This window comes from Papilio polytes, unplaced genomic scaffold (assembly GCF_000836215.1).
Source record: "Papilio polytes unplaced genomic scaffold, Ppol_1.0 DF824269.1, whole genome shotgun sequence".
Lineage (NCBI taxonomy): Eukaryota > Metazoa > Arthropoda > Insecta > Lepidoptera > Papilionidae > Papilio > Papilio polytes.
This window is the reverse complement of record NW_013524935.1, coordinates 1,318,205-1,340,225: the sequence shown is the minus strand read 5'-3', so window position 1 is coordinate 1,340,225 and position 22,021 is coordinate 1,318,205. Positions and strand designations below refer to the sequence as shown.

General features: G+C 33.2%; 2 protein-coding genes across 2 annotated transcripts in view; both read right to left on the bottom strand.

Annotated features, from left to right (window-relative positions):
* Positions 1–382: 382 nt before the first annotated feature.
* LOC106106625 (protein D3-like) lies at positions 383–5,931 on the bottom strand. Its single transcript, XM_013287236.1, has 5 exons — positions 5,852–5,931; positions 5,362–5,445; positions 2,269–2,392; positions 1,438–1,651; positions 383–886 (listed from the first exon to the last, which is right to left on the bottom strand). The coding sequence occupies exons 2-5, from the start codon at positions 5,437–5,439 to the stop codon at positions 748–750; spliced, it is 555 nt and encodes a 184-aa protein (XP_013142690.1). The 5' UTR covers positions 5,440–5,445; positions 5,852–5,931; the 3' UTR covers positions 383–747.
* A 1,398-nt stretch (positions 5,932–7,329) lies between these two features.
* The window catches only part of LOC106109365, a 61,931-nt gene continuing 47,239 nt past the window's right edge, over positions 7,330–22,021 (bottom strand). The window contains exons 2-3 of the mRNA XM_013290841.1: positions 19,925–20,871; positions 7,330–9,045 (exon numbers count right to left, since the gene is read on the bottom strand). Of these exons, the coding sequence (XP_013146295.1) occupies positions 8,468–9,045; positions 19,925–20,864 (1,518 nt within the window). The 5' untranslated portion in view covers positions 20,865–20,871 and the 3' untranslated portion in view covers positions 7,330–8,467. The remainder of the gene's footprint in view (positions 9,046–19,924; positions 20,872–22,021) is intronic.

The following is a 22,021-nucleotide window of genomic DNA, read 5'->3' as shown; positions in this document are numbered from 1 at the left end:
TAAACTTTCACGTATACCTTACATAATAAAATTTAGAATGTCAGTAATTTCAAAAGAAAAATTCCAGATTTCGGTAAGATGATGCATTTGCGTTTCTGAGCGAAAATCGCATTTTTTTTTTATCTGTCCGCAAGCCGCGTTTGTTCCGGGTAATCTCCGAAACGGCTGAGCCGATTTCGACCGGACTTTCACTGAAGAGTAGACATACGCGCATATTACAAGATACTTTATCTTAATATTGCGTGAACGAAGTCGCCGGCAACAGTTAGTAAGATTTTAGGAAGATAGCGCATTTTACATTTTTTTACCTTAGGTTATAAGGGGTTTATAAATAAAAAAAATATATATTTGTAAATAATTTATTCACTTAATGTAAAAAGGAAAATGAGATTTTACATTTTACACTGTACAAATACCAATACGTAAGTTTTTACACTTCTGATTCAAAAATTCAGAAATTTCAAGAATTACAAGTTCAAAGGAAAATATTTGGATGGATATATAAGTATAAAACGACAAACTTATCAGACCCGGTGGACAAGTGTCAATTACGATAGCTCAATAACTGTCAATGTCAGAAAGTATCACAAAATCCGTCAAACAATTCTGAAGTTCCAGAATGGAATAATGAAATCCTTTGTCTGTGGGATCTTGTCAATAAGCGCCTTTTACATAATTCCTAACAAAAATAAATGTGTTCTATAGTACGCTTCACCGGGTCACACAAGTTTGTCGCACTGTGTACAATTAAACTCCCAAACTCTTGTACAACAAAGGCACGTAATCGTCAAACTGCGCGCGGTAGAAGTTGCCAGCGACGGGAGCGCCCAAATTGTACTTCTCTGCGAACTTCTTGGTTGAAAATGCGGCGCGCCCATCGATAGACCTGGTTCAAAGACAGTTTTAAATAAAATACAATTGTAATCAATATTTTTACATAATCAATCTTAATATATACTTGTATACTAATATAATATTATAAATAGGAATGATTTGTATTCTTGTATGTATTGAAATAACTCAAAAATTACTGGACCGATTTCAAAATTTCTTGCACCATTAAAAAGCTACGTTATCACTGAATAACATTGGTTATATATTTTTTTACAATTTTTTTAATTTCTCGCGGGCGAAGTCGCGAGTAAAAGCTAGTAATATAAATGCGAAAGTTTGAATGGATGTTAGGCATGGATCTAGTCTGGAAGAACACATAGGCTACTTTTTTAATTCCACGCTGAAGCAGTCGCGGGTGAAAGCCAGTTATAACAATTATTAAATAAAAAAACATCTTTTAATAATAGCTGAAAATCATGGTTAAGAGTATCAAAACATTTTAATCCTTTGAAGTTAAGTCCATTATTTAATTTACTTAAATTTTATAGTATGAAATTCTAGTACCAAATCTATTTTTTATTTAATAAAAATAAAGATACTAACTTGTTGGTCAATCTGGTCTCATCGAAGGTGATTTTTCCCGGTTGTTTGTACAAAATATAGACGTATCTGTGAATACCAGTGCCCTCTGGGGGTCCGGAACCGATATATCCGGACAGCACCTCGCCCTGGGATACATTGTTACCGGGGATGTTTCCTACCAACCAGTGATGCCACTCACGGTATACTGGTTCAGGACCATCGTAGTTGTCCGGGTCTGAAATAAAGAACATCCTACTTCTTACTTACTAATATTATAAATGCGAATTTTTAGATGGATGTTTGTTAGAGTTTGTAGCCTAAACAAGTTAACGGATCTCGATGACATTTGGATAGACAAAGGATAGTCTGGGAGAACACGTAGGCTACTCACTTTTGTCTTTTAATTCCGCGTAGTCAGACTCGCGGGAAAAAGCTAGTGTAGTATAAAAAATAGTAAAAAACAAAAGTAACCACGACACTTGCTACTTTAATAATCAATACTAATATTATAAAGAGAAAAGATATGCATTTTGTTTTTTTTATGTTTTGAAATATCTCAAAAACTACTTGGCCGATTTCAAAATTTCTTTCACCATTAAAAAGCTACGTTATCGCTGAATAAAATAGGCAATATTCTTATTATTTTTTAATTCCACGCAGACGAAGTCGCGAGCAACAACTAGTAAAATAAATACGAAAGTTGAATGGATGGATGTTTACAACTTAAATTGCTTAACGGATCTCGATGAATGACACGGATGTAGGTATTCTGGAAGAACATAGAGGTAACGTTTTTTTGTCTGCGCGGACAGTACCGCGGGCGAAAGCTAGTTGAAAAATACTTAAACTTACCGGTAAAGACGAGAGTGTAGTATGCGTTAGGCTCTGCGTCGAAGGTCACAGTGGGCTGATCCTTCACTACAGTAGGAGCCAATTCATTGCCGAGGTTGGCAACCGCGCCACTTACGTAGTTCAACTGCAATAATAATTGAATAAGGAATTTAAAAATATATAACCTCAAAATTCAATTCAGAAGTCATGTTCTGAAAACTAGTCTCTATTGGCGTAATGACAACAATACTTTTATTGTAGTAGGTCAGTTGTTGTTAAATATTAATCTGTTTACTGGATTATCTACATACATATAATAAAATGTCTGTCTGTTTTTACTCGTAATGTCAAAAGAAAAATTCCAGATTTCGGGAAGATGATGTATTTGCGCTGGCCGATTTGGCCATGTAGAGGGAGTGAATGGAAGGGGGAAGGAAGTTGAGCGAGGCGTTGAGACGACATCCCAATAACGCAGCTAGATATGCCATGCCAGTTGGTGGTTGACACGGAGACTGCGATTTCGACCGGACTTACTGACGGATAGGTAAAGACGGGCATGTTAGGTATAGGCTACTTTTTTATTTCAATGTTGCGTGGATGAAGACGCGGTCAACAGCTAGTATACAATAAAGTTCGAAATAGGAAAAATATATTTAAGAATACCATTTTATGTTACGTGTGAAGATGTGGAACAATAATTAGTTTTATAGCCTACTAGCTGTCGCCCGCGACTACGTCCGCGTGGAATTAAAAAAAAACAAAAGTGAGTAGCCTATGTGTTCTTCCAGACTATCCTCTACATCTATGCCAAATTTCATCGAAATCCATTCAACCGTTTAGGCTACAAACTCCAAACATCCATCCACCTAAACTTTTACATTTATAATAAGTATGACGGTTATCCATGATGTTGCAATTTATAAAATCACTAAACTGGTAAAACTGAATAACAATAATCTATTGATTTTGATTATCTTATTGTTGTCCCGCGATAGCCGCCATTTTAGATATTGAATGGTGTTTACATTTTTATATTATTTTGTAAAATATATTTAAACCGTACGTAGGCAGAGTAAATCATAAATAAAAAAGAGTATGGCCAAGAACACAAAATTCCTAGCCTGGTTGCGCTTTAACCACCTTATTTCCATCACTTTCCAATTAAAAGTACTAGTAAAATATTTTTACGCAATATGTATTTAATCCTGGTCAAGCTTTGAATAGTTTTCTTAACCCTTTTTGACATAAGAAGCTGAATAAAAGCTTATGTTTCCGCATATGTCAAAGTTTTGTATTCAAACTAGAGTTGTAAAGAAACTCCACTTCTGTGTCCGCAAGTACGGACTTCCGCAAGAAATTATAACTCCGCATCCGCTTCCGTTTCCAGTATTTCTTATGCGGAGTTATAATGAGGGTTAATTTAGTGGGGCGATTAGGTTTCATTTATGCGGTCTACGCGGGCGTGATATGTCAACTAACTATAATTGTTATACATTATATTTGCATAATAAACTGTATTTTGTAATTATGTACCAATCTGTCTTTTAAATTAACGTAGTTTTGTTATTTCATTAATAAATCGCATTTAATATTTTATTATTGACCTCCGCTTCTGCAGAGGTGAAGCACTTCGCCTCCGCATCCGCATCCGCTTCCGTTAAAATGGCCTCCGTTACAACCCTAATCCAAACCGTGAAAGAATTTTATCATTATTTATGCACTGTGCGATATACAAAAATTGATTGATGGTTGAATTGATATTTTAATCCCCAACGTCTACGATAATTATTTATGAACAAATAATTTTATCAGAGATTGCTAACATTTGGAAATACCACGTCAATGAATAATTACTATTACTCAACGATAATAATCAATCGAATAAGTAAATTATTATTGATAAAGTGAATTATGTTTACGTTTTAAAATCTATACTATTATAATAAAGCGTAAACACACACTTCTTTGTTGCCTAAGATGTCAGCAATTACAGCATATTGTTGAATAATCCTTATTTTAATAAAAATCCCTACAATCACGTCACGCTTTAGGCTATGTATTTTCACGCCATTAAACTTAGGGGTAATTGGCATTTTGGATAAAATCCTAATGTGGGAAAGAGACCATAAGTTGCTGCCAACATCAAGGAAGCAAAATTGCCACACTTTGTCATCATGTCATGTCATTTTGACATTTGCAATTGAATTTGACAAATGTAATCAATAAAACAATTTTCATAATTTCATGCGAATGAAGTCGCACGGGAACAGCTAGTTTGACATAAAAATCGTGAACAGATAATAACAAATAAAAACCAGACATACTCAACCTTTTGCAAATTAAATTTAGACTATCTAATTTGACTACAAATGTCTGTGTTGAAGTTAACACTATCGTAAATATGGTTTCATAAATAAGGCAAGTGTAAATTCACGAGTTGAATAACAATCACATATAGTTAAGCAATTTATACATCCGTCTGTCACATCAATTTACGTACTAAATTGATTCCCAGCTAGATATAGTACTGAGAAAATCAAATCATCAGTCAACCGAGTTTTTAATGAATTAAATAACAATTCTATTTAATTGCTTTTACGTATTCAGAATTACAATAAAAACTAAGTGTAATTTTTTTTACATACAATGAGGTGGCATACGAGCAAGCGGTCACCTATATCCGCCAAAACGGCGAAGCGACCGCTGCCCATAGACATCCGCATTTGCAGATGCGTTGCCTAACCAAAATCGACGAAGAAGGAGACGCGCATAAAGAGGATATTTCCCCTTTCTATGAGTCTCCTCCGCCGTCAAATCCACTTTCCCATCCAAGCATTTCCTTATAAAAAAAGGGTGGAACTTATAAATGTCCTTTTATTTTAAAAATTAACGGAACCAGAGTAAAAGATTCGAGTTAAACTCAAGGGAAGAATTTTTTTTACTTAATTTGTAATATTTTTACTACCTTTTTATTGGTTTTACTAATTTTTCAATAATTAAATTTGCAATTGCTATTCGTACTATTTTTTTATGTATGGTCACAAATTACGACAAAAGTTAAGATTGTATTTGGATGTTTAGAAGATCGTGTTCCATTTAAAAAATGTTTCTTACCCCAATGAGAGCCGTGGGTGCGGTTGGGATGACATCGGGAACAATCTTGCTCGTCTCAAATGCGTTCTTCACAGACATTGTGCTATAAAAATTATTATTCCTATGAATTTCCTCGAAAAACCAGTCGGATGGTGTGCAACAAAATCAATAATTTCAAGGTTAGGTAACGAAATATCAATCAATTTTATCTTAAATTGTTTTTAGTTATTAAAAAGCATGTTAAAAATGGTAGTTACATCATTCAAATTAAATGTAACATTTAGTTTTATTCATTTCGATTTAATTACACATTCCTTATTATTATTTAAAAACACACGTAAAACCGACCGCCGATCCTACGGTAGTAGGATACGGCAAGGGATGATGATGATTTTTTAAAAAACATCAATAAAATCGGAAAAAAAAATTATATTCTAATATTCCAATACAAATTGGCAGTCGATTAAATTAAATATACGATATATATTTTTAATTCGATATTGTGCTTACCTTTTTTTACGTTCGTCTCAGACGGCCACTAAGAAGAAACTGAGCTATTTAATGGCTACACTTTGCGAATTTTTATTGCAATGTTCAGGTTTAGGTTATCAAAGGTTATTTATCTTAAAACACCATTTGTTAACGTGTTCGATATTCGACATTTTTTTTTGATTACTTTAATTATATCTGGAAAAGATAAACAATGTGAAAATAATCACATTCGGACAATATTGTAGACTATGTTTTGTTTGTGAGATAATTATATCATATCGATTTTTTTTTAAAAGTAATCGTTCAAAAATTTTTTGGGTTTACGTAATTTAAACAGAATATCGATAAAGAAAAAAAAACTAAAATAAACACAATGTTTTTTTAGGGATTTTTGATTTTTTGAAAAAAATAAAAAATCTTTAGATCCATTGAAAATTTAGAACATACTATGGGTTTGATAATATATTGAGATCCTCTACATTTCTACTTATACTAACTGTAAGAATGTTTTTTTACAAATGACTTGGCAAAGGTGACTTAAATATCTGTGCTGTGGAATCATCATCAGTATCGGTTATTTAAAAAATTTGAATCTTAATTATTTTTGTAGTGCTTGCTTATATTTTCGGAAAGTTCAGAAAAAAAAATTCAAATAGATTATAACGCAATTTGAAATTAATAAACAATAAATGGCGTTTAGATGTCATGGTAAATAAAAATAAATATAGATTAACAAACATTTTATTAATTTTCAAACATTTCAATGGAGAATAAACAATTAACAACATAATAAATTCATTAAAATTATAAACCGTTAGCTACATTTCATATTTTTTAATCTAATATTCAAATAATCTATAATCTAGGACAGAATATAATGACAATAATTATGACTGTTCCTTAGGATACAATTAAATATACATTACTTTAAGATAATGACAAAATATATTATACATCACACCTGTAGAGAAACCAATATAAAATCTCAGCCTGGAGGCACTTTGATCACCTTTATAACCTCACTTTCTAACGTTCAAAATATTTGCGTATTTTTCCGAAATATACCAAGAATTTTATAAACATAGTCAGGCTATACATTTATTTTTTAATATAATTACATGAAAATATATAAATAAAGAAATACATGATAAAAATAATCAAAACGCCAAAGATTGCCGCCATAACATTTTGACATTTATCTTTTTATAGGTTATCTATGGTAAATGTTATTCGTAGAGTTCAAAGGAGGACATTAAAATTATAAATTAACAAGAGATAAAGATTATAAAATAGAATAATGGAGAAAACATGATATTATCACATTTTAATTAGGATTTAAATTAAAAGAATTATATAATATACAGTTGGACGACTAGAAATAAAATAAAATAAAACATAGATAAAATAGAAATATTTTATAAATAATTATTAATAGGACGGATTATAAAAATGAAACTAGATTATTAGAGGAATAGAAATATCAAATTAACAATGGATTTTTCTAGAAAAATGGCTTGAATATTGCAATATTACAGTTTTTAAATTACGTTTATTCCAGTTATTTAGATATTAACCTTTTTACCTCATGTTTGTAAAAATGTTTTTTTTATTCGTTTGTTATTGTTCATGATAGATATTCGTATAGAATAAATAAATAACAATAAATAAATTCCTATTTAATTTCCATCATCACCTGAAACTGACCGACAGCAATCTATCAAAGATTGGTGGCATTTCGTTTTATTGTTGTCCGACAAACTCGTCTGGCCCGGTGATGCCGCTGTTATCATACTTTTAATATAAAACATGTAAAAGCATAGAAAATCACAAAGAAGATAAGTCTAGACAAGACAGATAGTACTTCAAGGATCTAGTGTCACTTCGTTGGCCAGTTTGAGCCCATGCGCTTTTGTTCTCTTGTGCTTACCGGGTCAAATAAGTTTATCGGACTGTAGGACATCGCAAGCGTTGGATCCTTTGCACCGGGCAAGCGGAAGTTCACAACTGTCAGTTCAGATTCAAAATAACAGAAATTTTAAATACGGAATCGATGACGGCCATTTTGCCTAATCGATTACTTTTGTTTTCGATATTTTATGCACTCGATATTGCTATCTCTTTTACTAAGGGATCACAATTAAGTTTTATAAAATTGTTTTGATAGTTAAAGATTAATCGACTAGACAAAATCGTCGCTCCGTTTATATTACTTTAAAATTAAAATTTAATTTAGTGCTTGCAGAATGCTAAAAGTGATGTCTTACATGCAGAAATTAAAAAGCGACTTCTTTCAACATAATAACATTATTTGGTAAGTCTACGGAAACTGCGTGCAAAATAGACAAATAGCATAAATATGAATAAGTAAAGAAATACATAACAGCAATCAATATTTGCTTATAACTAAGAATTCGTAATTTAAGAGGTTTTACAAAAGCAAAACTAAAAACGTTATTTACACAGGAATCCCGGCCCATTCTCAATCTTAATAAAGTCTAAAATTATCTTCCGAATATACATTTTCATATCAATATAAAAACTAAATTTAATTAATACCCAGTCATTTACACACGATTCTAATCAAAGGAAATGAAGATTAAATATTATCTAGATTACTTAAGATTATTAAAAAAATTTAGACAACTTGGACGGTAGCAAAAGCGCTGAAAGTAACTTTCTTTGGTGGTTCAACGCTGCATGTCCTAACAACTGAACGTTTCGCTCCATCTTGAACGTTATTTTTTAATACTGGCTTGAGATTTGCAACATCCCCATGCGACTGAGCCTTGAATCTCCCAATAGTATTACTAGCTACACCCAAATCTCGCAATTTATTCGTCAATCCTGTTATCCTATTCGACAAATTCGAATTCTTCTTAGGTTCGCTCAACTTCTTCGGTAATTCTAAGCTCTGCAGTGATGTATATTTCCTATGATCCGTACTCAGATTTCTCTTTATTTCTGGACTCGGGCGAGGTAATCTTGGTGCTCGTTGTAAGAAGTTATTCGGTCTGAACGGTAATGGGGTAAGTTTTGGTTTCGGTTCGCTGGAAAGGCGGTAATACTGTGGCGCTGGATCAAGTCTCTGAGGTTTCCTTAGTGTTAATGCCATCGCCATTTTGGTTGGTCTCGCTAGACTGTCGAAAGCTGTTGTAGAGAACTGGGAGCGACTGCTTCTCCATTCTTCCCGATCGGATTCGTAGCCGGTGCTTACTGGAATTAGAAAAAAAGACAATTGAATAATCATATTATCATCATCACCAGCTATACGCCCCCACCGATGGGCTCGGATCCTACCCTAAGTAAGGGGTGACTAGGCCATAGTTTAACCACGTTGACCCAATGCTGGTTGATTTCACACATATCTTTGAATTTCTTTGCCGATATGTGCAGGCATCACGATGTTTTCCTTCACCGTAAGAACGTCAGGTAAATTATGTACATATAAAATTAAAAAATAGAAAATCACATTGGTTCAGCGGGATTCGAACCCAAGACCTGTAGACAAGTCAAGTGTCAATAATTATATACTAGACATATATATTTCTCTCTAACCAACTACTTTATTTTAAAATAATAACAAATGGTTCTATTCTTGCAAGGAATAAATACCTTTTAAGCAAGACGTAAAATCTATTTAGGTTAAATGTCAACACAGGTGAGTTACATCAGAATTGTAAACGGTATGAAAATTCCAATCACATAGGTAAATACTTCCGCGACGCTGTACATTCTAATCATGTCAAATAAACGACCTAGAAACTTTTATAACAAGGATTTACGATGAGAGGAAAACGCTGGGACATTCATAGGTCGTATGTGATCAAAGCATAAAGTACATCTTGATATTTACGTGACTGAAGTGAACTTTTTTACGTCTTTGTTGCATTTTAAAGATTTGTCAAAATCCATTTAATGACTATTGTCTGTTTTAGTGTTAAAAATAGATGCTTTTAATATTGAAGAGGAAAGATTTGTATTTTTGTATGTACTGAAATAATTCAAAAACTACTAGGCCGATTTTAAAAATTCATTCACCATTAGAAATTTAATTATATCTGTAAATAGCATAGGTTACTTTTTTTTCTTTCACGTGGACGAAGTCGCAAGTAACAGTAAAATTAAAACAATTAATTCAATCATTTATGAGTGTGGAATCTTACTTAATATTATAAATGCGTATGTTTGGATGTATGGATGGATGTTTTTTAGAGTTTATAGCCTAAACGCCTGAACGGATCTCGATTTAATTTGGCATAGATGTAGAACATAGTATGAAAGAACACAGAATCACTTTGTTTTTTATTATTTCCATGCGGATGAAGTCGCAGGCGAAAGTTAGTCATTTATTAAAATACATCTGCGGTTACATATTAAAAATAGTTTAAAAAAAGAATACTGTTTATAACCTTTTTGTTTATAATTATTAGAAATGGTTTTTCGTACATAACATAATGAAGAACAAAGCACGGCGTTTGCTTGTATCGTTCATCAAGATAATGATTTCGCGAATTGCCCAACATGTTTCTTGCTGCGGGAGACGAAAATTTATGATCGAAATGGCAAGGTGAGGACCTTTTTAATTATAAGAATAACAAAACACATCTCCGAAGAGATAAGATAGAGGAGTGCCCCAAGGGTCACTTTCAAGACCCGTATTGTTTAGCCTCGAGCTCTAAAACCTACGTGCTTTATAAAATTGCCTTCTTTCATAAGACGACTTTTAACCTATCCGCAAATGACCTTAACTTTTGATACATATGCTTATATAACGCTAACGATTGTTTATGGCTTATTCGGGTTATCGCTGTTGATTATATTTGAACAATCATGTTAATGTTTCGATAGTTTTACTATAATATCACATTTAGGTTATAAGTTAAAGAAAAACTAAAGAGTTGAAGTTATGATCGACTTTATATGAATAAACTAGCCGTTGCCCTCAACTCGGTCGTCGAGGAAATAAAAAAAAAATTAATTAGAGCCTACGTGTCCCTATATATGTTCTACATCTATGCCAAATTTCAAAGTGATTTGTTCAGCAGATTAGGATATAAACTCTAACAAACATCCATCCATCCAAACTGTCGCACAAATAATATAATTTAAGAAGTAAGATATAAAAGCCTATCACAAAAGTGTTTGGCCGTACTCGCCTCGGCTGGTGCACTGCCGCGCACAACACGGCTTAAAATAACCCAAGACAAAGTTGTAATAGAAAATGATATAAAAATAAGTCATAGTATAATATATTCCAATCACGTAAATATAAGGTCATCCTACCGGCAGATATAGTGTTCCTCAGAATGGTAATAAGCAAGTAATAGAATACGTATTGCGATACGATCCGTGCGTGAAGGGCAGGTTCGTTTCTCGCGAGTTTCGATTTACCATTCACTTCCTCAACATGTTCCTGAAAGCTATACATTACTTTGGACCTGTCCCACTAAATTGTAAATTGCCTGAAAATAATCCAACATCTAAAATGTGGTGGAACTAAAGCATTTAGTTACCTAATCTGACAGTGACGTCATTTTTCAGCTATCTGAGTCTTTATCAGCTAGTGGTGGGATAGGCCCGAAGGCGTGGAATTAAATAAAATGGTCGTCTATAACATTCTTCAGCTAGCTTCCAGCCAAAGTCCCGTCAAAATCAATCCAGTCGTTTCGGAGATTACCTAGAACAAACGCGGCTTGCGGATAGACAGGCAAAAAAATTTAAATCCAAATTTCGGTATTGCAACGCAAATACATCTTCCTGAAATCTGTAATTTTTCTTTTGATATAACAAACAGACACTCCAATTTTATTATATCTATACTCGTAGATAGACATAAAACTGCAGGACGACTGTCCTGTTCTGACAATAGAGATATGGAAGGCCTAAAATTCCAGATTATACTAAATATCGCGAAAATCTTTGTAGAAATTATGTTCTATGCTTCCAAAGATGCGCAATTCGCGAGGAGAGCGCCTTCACATCACCAGCTCACTATACGTCCTCACCGAGGGGCTCGGAGCCTACCCTAATATGGTGTGACTAGGCCATAGTCAACCACGCTGGCCAAGTGCGGGTTGGTTGACTTCACACATATCTTTGATTTTTTAAAGAGCGCCTTAATTTGATGTAATAGTTTCCATTTTAATACACCTAAGGTTAAAGGATTTGTGTATATTATTGGGTAACAAATCAATCAAAATACTTTAGCTAAAAGCAATATTATAAAAAAAAACCGATAAAATTGTAATCGACAAACTGTTATCTAATTTTTTACATAAGTTGATTTATTATGTCGCTGTTATTCATTGAATTAAAGGTAAATATATATGACCACTGAGTCGGTGGCTCAGTGGTTTGAACATTTGACTTGTAATCTACAGGTCTTGGGTTCGAATCCCGCCGTGTACCAATGTGATTTTCGATTTTTCGAATTTTCATATGTACATAATTTACCCGACGTTCTTACGTTAGGAAAACATCGTGATGCAACCTGCACATATCGGCGAAGAAATTCAAAGATATGTGTGAAGTCAACCAACCCGCACTTGGCCAGCGTGGTTGACTATGGCCTAGTCACCCCTTATTAGGGTAGGCTCCGAGCCCCTCGGTGGGGACGTATAGTGAGCTGGTGATGATGATATATATTTACAAATACTAAAGCAAAATAAATATTTGTTAATAACCTTCACACTTCCTAACTTAATATTTTGTAGTACTGATCTGCATAAATAAATTTAATTAAACATTCATCCTTTGAACAATATTTTGCTTCGAGTTTTACGATAATATAACTATCTCATTTTTTACAATAATTGGCAGTGATGAGAATATGTTTCTGTACGTGTTTTTCAACAATGAAAACCTACGTTTATCCGTTTTGCGCTGTCATATTGTTGAATTATCGTATTGGGTCACCAAAACCGCAAATTACAGATTGGTTCACATATTTCGCAATATTAAGCGACTCGTTTTGCCAAATTTAGTTTTACCTGCGTTTCCATTTGGCTTGTAAGAAGTAATTATGTATGCAAATTCTAATCGACTTCGGTTAATTGAAACCGTTTTTAATCAACGTTCTCTTTGCATTTTTGTTTCTTTTACGTTGAGAATTTTTTATCCTCTTTTATGATTGAAACTGTAACAAAACATAGGAACAGTTTTTGCCAGAAGCCTATCACGATAAGGTACATTAACGTACTGATACATAAGTATGTTTGAAAAACCGAAAGAAAAAATCCAAACACACTGTTATCTAACTCTGAATATAGATGGCGTTGTAACCAAACAGTCACGTAATGTGAGTATACTGAACAAATGGAATTTAATATGATCACTAAACGACCTCGTACAAACAAGTTGACCGGGCGAAGTGTAAATAAAAATATTGCTTAATTGCGTACGCGTCTAAATTGAGCTTTTTAGGACGTGTGAGGTGACCAGTTAGACTATTAATTTGGGACAAAAATATTTACCGTCCAAAAACGTATCCTATATATCCTATATATTCTAACGTTTAGAAGTTTTGGTTCATTGAAAGTGAAAAAAGGCATTTACTAGTGTTTTTTCTTGTTTCGAGATTTATGCTAAATTAAAATATATTTAAAGTGAACAAATCCACGGAACTCTAAAAAAATTCGAAACGTCTTGATCATAGTTTTAAAATCATCAACTTGAAAATTATATAAATTTCCTGGATTAAATGCATCGAAATTTAAGTATCGATGGTTAATTGTTAAAAAAGGCGATATAAACTGGGAAAACCAAGAATATTAAATAGAGTGGTCACTCTAAACGCACGTGACAACGTTTTTGTGAAGTTTACTTGTGAATAAAAAAAATCTTATACAAACATCCATTAACTTGGTATATTATGATTATGAAAACATTTTGATATTTGTTTAAATTTATAAAGAAACATCTAGAATCAAGTTGCCGTCTAACTCCCACCGAGGAACTCAAAGCCTAGTGATTTGGAGTTACTAGAATTTATTCCTTATTTACATTATCCCAGTAAAGTTGACCAGTAGCTCATAAATTCAGCATTGGCTTGCAACTGGCATAATATAAACCGATACAGTCCATGACAGACATGCACAGGTCCGACTATACTAGTCAAATCTAAATAAAATGTTAGTCAACCACTGTTAAATTTTCGCCGTAACAAAGCACGAAAATGCATGTCCAGTACGTGTAATGAATTGTTAACTAAATAAAGGTCTGGTGCAAATTACTTTGTAGTGTCACTGGTCAGCATTTCGTCATGTCGAGGATGACTTGAGAACCGCAATACTTGCAATCGAAACGTGTTTGCCTCTGTAATGCTTTGCTTTGTATCTTTATGTTGGTTTGTCTGTAATAATACGTGCCTACGTAACGTTTAATACACAAAGTTCAATAACTTTCAACTTTGTGTTTAAAGGTTTGTGAATGAATTCTGTGACACAAATTAAATGTGGGTTTCCTCTTTGATAAATCAATCTATATATTTTTATATACTAATAGTATATAGGGGAAAGATTTGTATTTTTATATGTATTGTAATAACTCAAAAACTACTGGGCCGATTTCAAAAATTCTTTCACCATTAAAAAGATAATTTATTTGCGAGTAACATAGGCTACATTTTTTAATTTCACATGAAAGAGGTCACGAGCAACAGCTAGTATTATATTTTATATACTTCACATCTTCTTTAAGACTAACAGTCTCTGCAGCAGAATCTCAGGTAAAAGGTTATAACTGCATTTTACGTTTAAAAACTCGAGGATGGTAAGTTGTTTATTTTATAAACTTAAACTATGCAAAATAGTGATACAATGTACTTAAATATCAGGTTTACAAATTTGCCACATTATCAATAACTAACAAACACGCATACGTGTTATTTTTAAAAATAAACAATGGTAACAGTTAAGCAACATGCAACGTGTGTATTTCAAGAACAGCACTTTAATATTGACCGTGGGTTTACATTGAAAAAATCAGATGTACATTTAGTGACATCACTTTCATTTGTATCGGAAAAATTGAAACAAAACTTTTTTTGGAAACGTACATGCAATGGAATACATCATTAATGTTATCACATTTTGAATTTAAAAACAAATGACTGCGGCAATCTAGAATATTCCTAATATATTTAAAAAATAGGCAAAGATTTTTTCTTTCATATTTTAAACTTTAAAGAAGATTTAAACTTTCATATTTATATTGTACTAGCTGTTGCCCGCGACTCCTTTCGCGTTGATTGAAAAAGAGCCAAAGTGTTCTTTTAGACTATTCCCTACATCTATGCTGAATTTCATTGAGAGCCGTTCTGCAGTTTAGGCTATGAATCCAATAAACATCCATCCATCTAAACTTTCGTATTTATAATATTAGTAAGACTATGCATAAGTAAGATAATAATGTATTCTAACAGCATTTAAATCTATACTATTATAATAAAGCGTAAACACACACTTCCTGGTTGCCTAAGATGTCAGCAATCACAGAATCTTTTTGAATAATCCCTTTTTTTTATTAAAAAGCCCCACACTTACGTCACGATTTAGGCTATATATTTTTACGCCATTAAACTTAGGGGGTAAATAATTTGGATAAAAACCCTAATGTGGGAAAGAGACCATAAGTTGCTGCCAACATCAAGGAAGCGAGATTGCCATAGTAAAGTAATTGGTATTTTGACATTTGCAATTGAGAATTTGGCAAATGTAAACGATTAAATAAGGTTTTTATGATTCCATGGGGATGAAGCCGCACGGGAACAGCTAGTAAGATAATAAAGTATTTTAACAGCTGTTAATAATAAAGGTTTCAACTATTAAAATATGATTTGGTTTTCAGCTATAAAGTTACGTATACGTTTAAACTGTTTTAAAACCGTGGGATAGAGAGAGGTAAGCGAATTAATTTTATAATATCTCTAACGAGTCAATTTGATATGTATGAAAATAAACCAGCTGTGAAATTCGCTAGAGTTTATTGACTTCCCAAACATGTTCCTTTCTATTTGGATAATAAATTTCAAACAAAAATATTTTCACTTTTTATTTTGTAATAGGCATTCTATGGTTGTTTACTATGAACAAAAAATACTATTTAGAAGTCTTTTGCATATATTTATTCGTAAAATGGAGTCAACATTAACTCATACGTCCTTAAACCAAAGTAGTTTAGGAAAACAGTTATTTGGTGTATTCAATTATTTATTTATTTATTTACTCAGTGGTTTAAACACTTGACTTGTAATCTACAGGTCTTGGGTTCGGATCCCGCTGTACAAATGTGATTTTCGATTCTTTGTACAAAATTTACCCGACATTCTTACGGTGAAGGAAAACATCTTGATGCAACCAGTACATATAGGAGAAGAAATTCAAAGATATGTGTAAAGTCAACCAACCCGCACTAGGCCAGCGTGGTTGACTATGGCCTAGTCACTATCTTAGGGTAATCTTCGAGCCACTCACCGAGGGCCCCTTCCCGGGGTGGTCAGTGAGGCGTCGCGGTGGCAAGCGAAAGCGATCCCGTGGCGCCCCACACATTGACCAGGAGGGAACGAAGGGGTTTAGTGAGGTATGCCCCCCACTATGGGGGGAGAGTCCCACATAACTCACGTGTCTGCCCCGAGGCATGGAGTATGCGTAACGCATTCCCCTTCGTAAAAAAAGGTGGTGATGATGATTTAATAATCTTTGAAGTATTGGGAATTATTGAAGACAATGTTATGGGAACATTGAACAAAGTTTATGTAAAACATCCGTATAAATATTGATGTCATATGAATCGTTAATTCAATATTCATTTGTTTATATCTGGAAAATTCGACGTGTGTGTTTTGTTTACAATACAAGACATAACCTCTGTAAGTCTGACCAGAAATATAGAAAACGTTTGCCATTGCTGACAATATGGAACTAATTTACAATAGAATGATTTTTTTTTAATTTACTAATGTTTCCTTTAACCATTGCAACTAATCTCTAGGCTTGTGCTAGGATATGGTTCACAATAGTCGAATGGATTGGACCCCACGACCGCAAGATCGGTAGCCCGTACCTCAAACTATTAGGCTATTGGCGCTTGTAGTGGTGATATGGTTTATCGAGAGCATGGTTTTATATTATTTTTGTATTTTACAGTGGAACTCATAACTATATACGAAATAAGTTTTATTGTTACTCTTATATGCTCTACATTGCTTTATTTCGCCGTACACCAAACTACCTGGGGGCCTTGTAGATTCGATATCACATATAATATGTATAAATTACATACTAAATCTTACAGGAAATTGGATATTAACAGAAGTAACGTAAAAACAATTTAAATAAGCACAAATTGCGAGCCTGTTTGTCTGTAAATAGACTCAGTACGTGTTTTTAGAGGCCTCACTTAGTTTGAAAACCCATTAATGAAAACAGGTTTTTTAATAACTAAAAAGTTATGTGGTGATAAGAAATCTGTACTTTAAAAATAATTTATTAGAAAAAATGTATAAACAGAATAAAACCTACATCAAAAATGTTTTGAATAGTATAGTAAATTATTAACTTGCTTATGCGTAACTAGCTTTCGTTGGTAGTTTCAAAAGTGTTCTTTCAGAATATCCTCTACGTGCTAAATTACATTAAGATTCGTTCAGCAATTTAAATTACAAACTAACAAACATCCATCTACCTAAACTTTCGCATTCATAATATTAGTAAGTTAATGGTTTCCGAAAAGTTTTTATATACTTATGCTGTTAATCGATACGAATCGGAAATAAGAGTCGATAATCGGTCTGTTTTACCGACATGGATGCGAGTTTCGGAAGCGAGTGAACGACCGGGGTTGCGCAAGCGCAGGCACTTCGACCTTGGCTTTGTTGCATTTTAAGTGGACATTTGTAAACCGCTGCTTAAACGATAAATAACTTATTTATGGTAACGTGAGATTGTTTTCTAAAACTGCTACTATTTATCTTACTAATATTATAAATGTGAAAGTTTAGATGGATGGATGGATGTTTGTTAGAGTTTATAGCCTAATAGGCTGAACGGATCTCGATTAAATTAGGCAAAGACGTAGAGGATAATCTAGAAGAACGCATAGGCACACAGTTTTATTTTTTCTACTTCCATGCGAACGGAGTCGCGGGCGAAAGCTAGTATATCATAAGCTGACAAAATTTGTTTAACTTGTCAGTAATCTGTCAATACTTTGTCACTATATCTTCAAGTGACTCTACGATCTTCTTAATGTAATTCGGAATGGAAGCTACCAAATAAATTATTGAGATAGATTAACTTTCTAAGCTATTTCTAGGTAAGCCTATAAATGGTGGATGAGGAAAGAACCGAATAAGTTAAAAAGATTCCAATTATGAAATACTAGCTATTGCCCTTGGCTTCGTCCGAAAAAAAAAATTAAAAGATATAGCTTATGGTACTAAGGAATAACTTAGCTTTTTAATGGTGAAAGATTTTTTTATAATCGGCCCAGTAATTTTTGAGTTATTTTAATACATACAAAAATACAAATCTATCCTCATTCTAACATTAGTATATCTAGAATATAATGTATGGTTTATCCAATATATTGTTTTTTCAGTACAAAGGGTTGCTTTCAGAATAGTTAAGAGGTAGACAAAAGAAAACATGCAAATGAATGCTAAACAGTTTGTCACGTACGTCACGTGAGTGCAAAGAAAAGCAACTGATCAAATAACCACCAAGAGGTAATGAGCGCTAATGAACTGAGAAATCAATTGTCACCTCTATTTGTACTTGAAGGTACTAAATAAACCACAGTATAGTATAATATTTCATTTGTTTCAGTAATTTAGATTCTATGTTATTGGAAATTGGGTTTATTTTACAAAAAAATATTAAAAACCAGACGGGTACAAAAAGACGATTTTCTATTTCATGGATTAATAGTAATTTAGTTGTGCCACATCTTTAGTATGAAAATAAACGAGGAAATAGATTTAGGGCCTGTCCTACCACTGGCTGATAGAGGCTCAGATAGTTTAAAAATGACGTCACTGTCAGTTAATGAAACAAACTCCGATATTTCCATCACATATTTTACACGTTGGATTTTCAGACGATTTATAATTTGGTGGGACAGGACCTAAGTAATGTAGGTTTCTCATACTATCTAAATTATCGCCGTTAGTTCTACGTTTCACGGATTTCTCGATTTTCGCAGATACATTACTTATTGATATTAAACAAGAATTCATTTTACGGTTTGTTTACACTAAATCGAATGCAAACAGACCAGTTTGTAACAAAACCAATACCTGTTCAACCTTCGACTATGACAAGGACGTCGTCTGTACTTGTAAAAGGTATTCGCTTAAATTCTAATGCAAATTAAAATCAATACTGATGTAATATTTAAAATATTTATAACAACACGATTTTAGTGTTTATTCTGAGAGCAAATGAGGTCATTACGTAACATGATATGTACAGGTTAAGTCATTTGACCTGGATAAGAACAAGAGGGCAGATGTGGTTTTAGGTTTCGTACTCAGGGTCGTTTAGTGGTTTAAGCAGTCCCTAAATGTGGATTATTCAAACTAGATCCATAAAATTGTTATAAACTTTGTGACTACCAAGCTAATTTGATTTTTTTTCATATAAAGTGGCAAACGAGCAAGCGGCCACCTCAATCTACCCAAATGGAAAGCGACCGCTGCCCATAAACATCCGTATTTGCAGATGCGTTGCCTACCCTTCTTTGACGGAGGAGACCCACATAAAGAGGACATTTCCCCTTCCTATGCGTCTCCTCCACCGTCAAATATACTTTTCCTTCCCATCCTTTCTTCTCGATAAAAGGGTGGAAAGGGAAAGGGACGAAAATTAGGTCTCCGGCACCACACCCATCAGACGAAACGTGGAATTGCTTCTACTTCACGCCTGTTTTCTGTATGGTCGTGGTATTACACCGGGCGAGCCGACCCATTCGTGCGAAGATGTTAAAGCGGGCTCTACCACTGTTAATGAAATAATGAATAAGTAATAATGTAATCGAATGAATAAGTCTATTATTTGTAGGTCTATTAAGTGTAGAAAAAGAAAGATGTACTTACATTTATTGCTTGCTGTCCACAAAGTACTGGTCGGGCTATTTCTTTTAGGTTTTGTATCTCTAAACATTAAGATATCTGGAATTCTATTTTGTTTATTATCTTTTGGTATAACATCTGGAGCTCTTTCAACGTTCACTCTGACGAATTCACCTTTTAGTACTTTAGCTGTGTCCTTCGGAAGCAGTGGCGGTGATGGTGCCTTAGTTTTTTTGTTGAAAAACCTTTTTCTTTCTGGTTTCGTAGGTATTTCTATATCTGTGTAAATAATGCTGTCTATCTCACCAGTATCGCCTATATCACTTTTAAAACCTATCAGACTTAAAGGTTGGTCAAATCGACTGGTACCCTTTTGATGTACAGATATGTGAGTTACTCCATCGCTATCTGTTTGCAGTAAATCGAATTCCGAACGATTTTTATCATAACTGTAGTCGTCAATACTGTTCTTTCTATTCTTAATTGAGTCCGTCGTTCTTTTTTTAGAGAATAAGTTATCGTTACTTGTATAATTAGTATTCATAGTCAGTCGGTTACGCATTTTAAAATATTTGTAAGTGAAGTATATTCTCTTGAAGTCTTGTTCATTTTCGAATCTCAAAACGATTGCTTCTGTGTTAACGTTCTTATTGACGTAGAAGACTAGAGTTTTCTCGCAGTTTGGATAGTTTTCGATGTTAACACAATTAGCTATGTCATCTATTGCGATATTTTCGTATTTGTTATTGATAAACTCATTGTAATCTTTATGTTTTTTGTCCTCGTCTTTGTCGTCTGTGAGTAGTTGTAGCTGATCTTTTTCGTTGAAGCCAACGATGATGTTGTAGGTCTGTGGTGGTGTTTTGCTGACAGCCAGCATGTCTAACTGCTGGCTGGTGTGTAACTTCTGCCTGGACACGATGACGGCATACCCGCCAGTACGAGCTGCCCTTTTCACCGTCATTGTGGATCTGTGAACAAGTAAATATTTATCTTAGATATATAATTAAGTGAATTGTTTATAGTAACAGCTCGGAAAGTTAGAATAAAATAAATAAAGGTGTTCAAAAGTAAAAAATGACTACATTTTTTAAGGAACCATCTACTAAAAATTAGACCATTTCTAGTAGAAAATGTTATCTATACAAAATTTTGATTTACGAAAACTTACAAGTTATGGATTGCGGCCTTAGCTAAAGGTAATGAAGTACATCTAATATAATATTCGTTAAATTAGTGTCAGTGTTAATTTCATGTTAATTTTGAGGATAACAAACGCAGTTTTTTTTTTCATATTGTACAAATTAGCCAGTATTTTTGTCATGTTAGCGAATACTAAAGGACCGTCTTGTTTTCCTAAGTACCAAATAGAACATTTGTTTAAATCAAGTTGTTTATTTCATTTACTTTCATCAGAAGGTTCCTTTACTCATGTACTGTAATGATTAAAAAAAATGTAATTAAATTGAGATTTACTGATCGAATAATTGGAAATTATAAAACAATGATTAATGACCGACTTCCCAAAAGAAGGACGTACTCAAGTCGTCTGTATGTTTTTTTTTAATTTTTTTTTTGTGTTTCATTACTAGGGTCGTGAAATTTTATTCAGTAATTTTTATTTTCGCTTTTTGGATGTTGTGCATTATATTTTTTTTACGTGTTTGTATTAAATAATAATGTCAAATTGTATAAATTACTATTATTGATCTACTAGCTGTCCCCGTACGAATTCATCCGCATAAAACTATAAAAACTTAATTTTATTGTTTATATTTGTCAAATTATCAATTGCAAATGTCAACATGACATGACATGACAACCTTGGCAATCTTGCTTCCTTGATGTTGGCAGCAACTTATGGTCTTTTTCCCACATTAGGGTTTTTATCCAAAATATTTACCCCTAAGTTTAATGGCGTAAAAATATATAGCCTAAAGCGTGACGTAAGTGTCGGGCTTTTCATTAAAGGAAGAATTATTCAAAAATATGCAGTAATTGCTGACATCTTAGATAACAAAGAAGTGTGTGTTTACGCTTTATTATAATAGTATAGAAGTATAGATACTGTTCTCATTATTTTGTTTCCGTAAACTTAAATAATGTAAATAGTTAATTCGT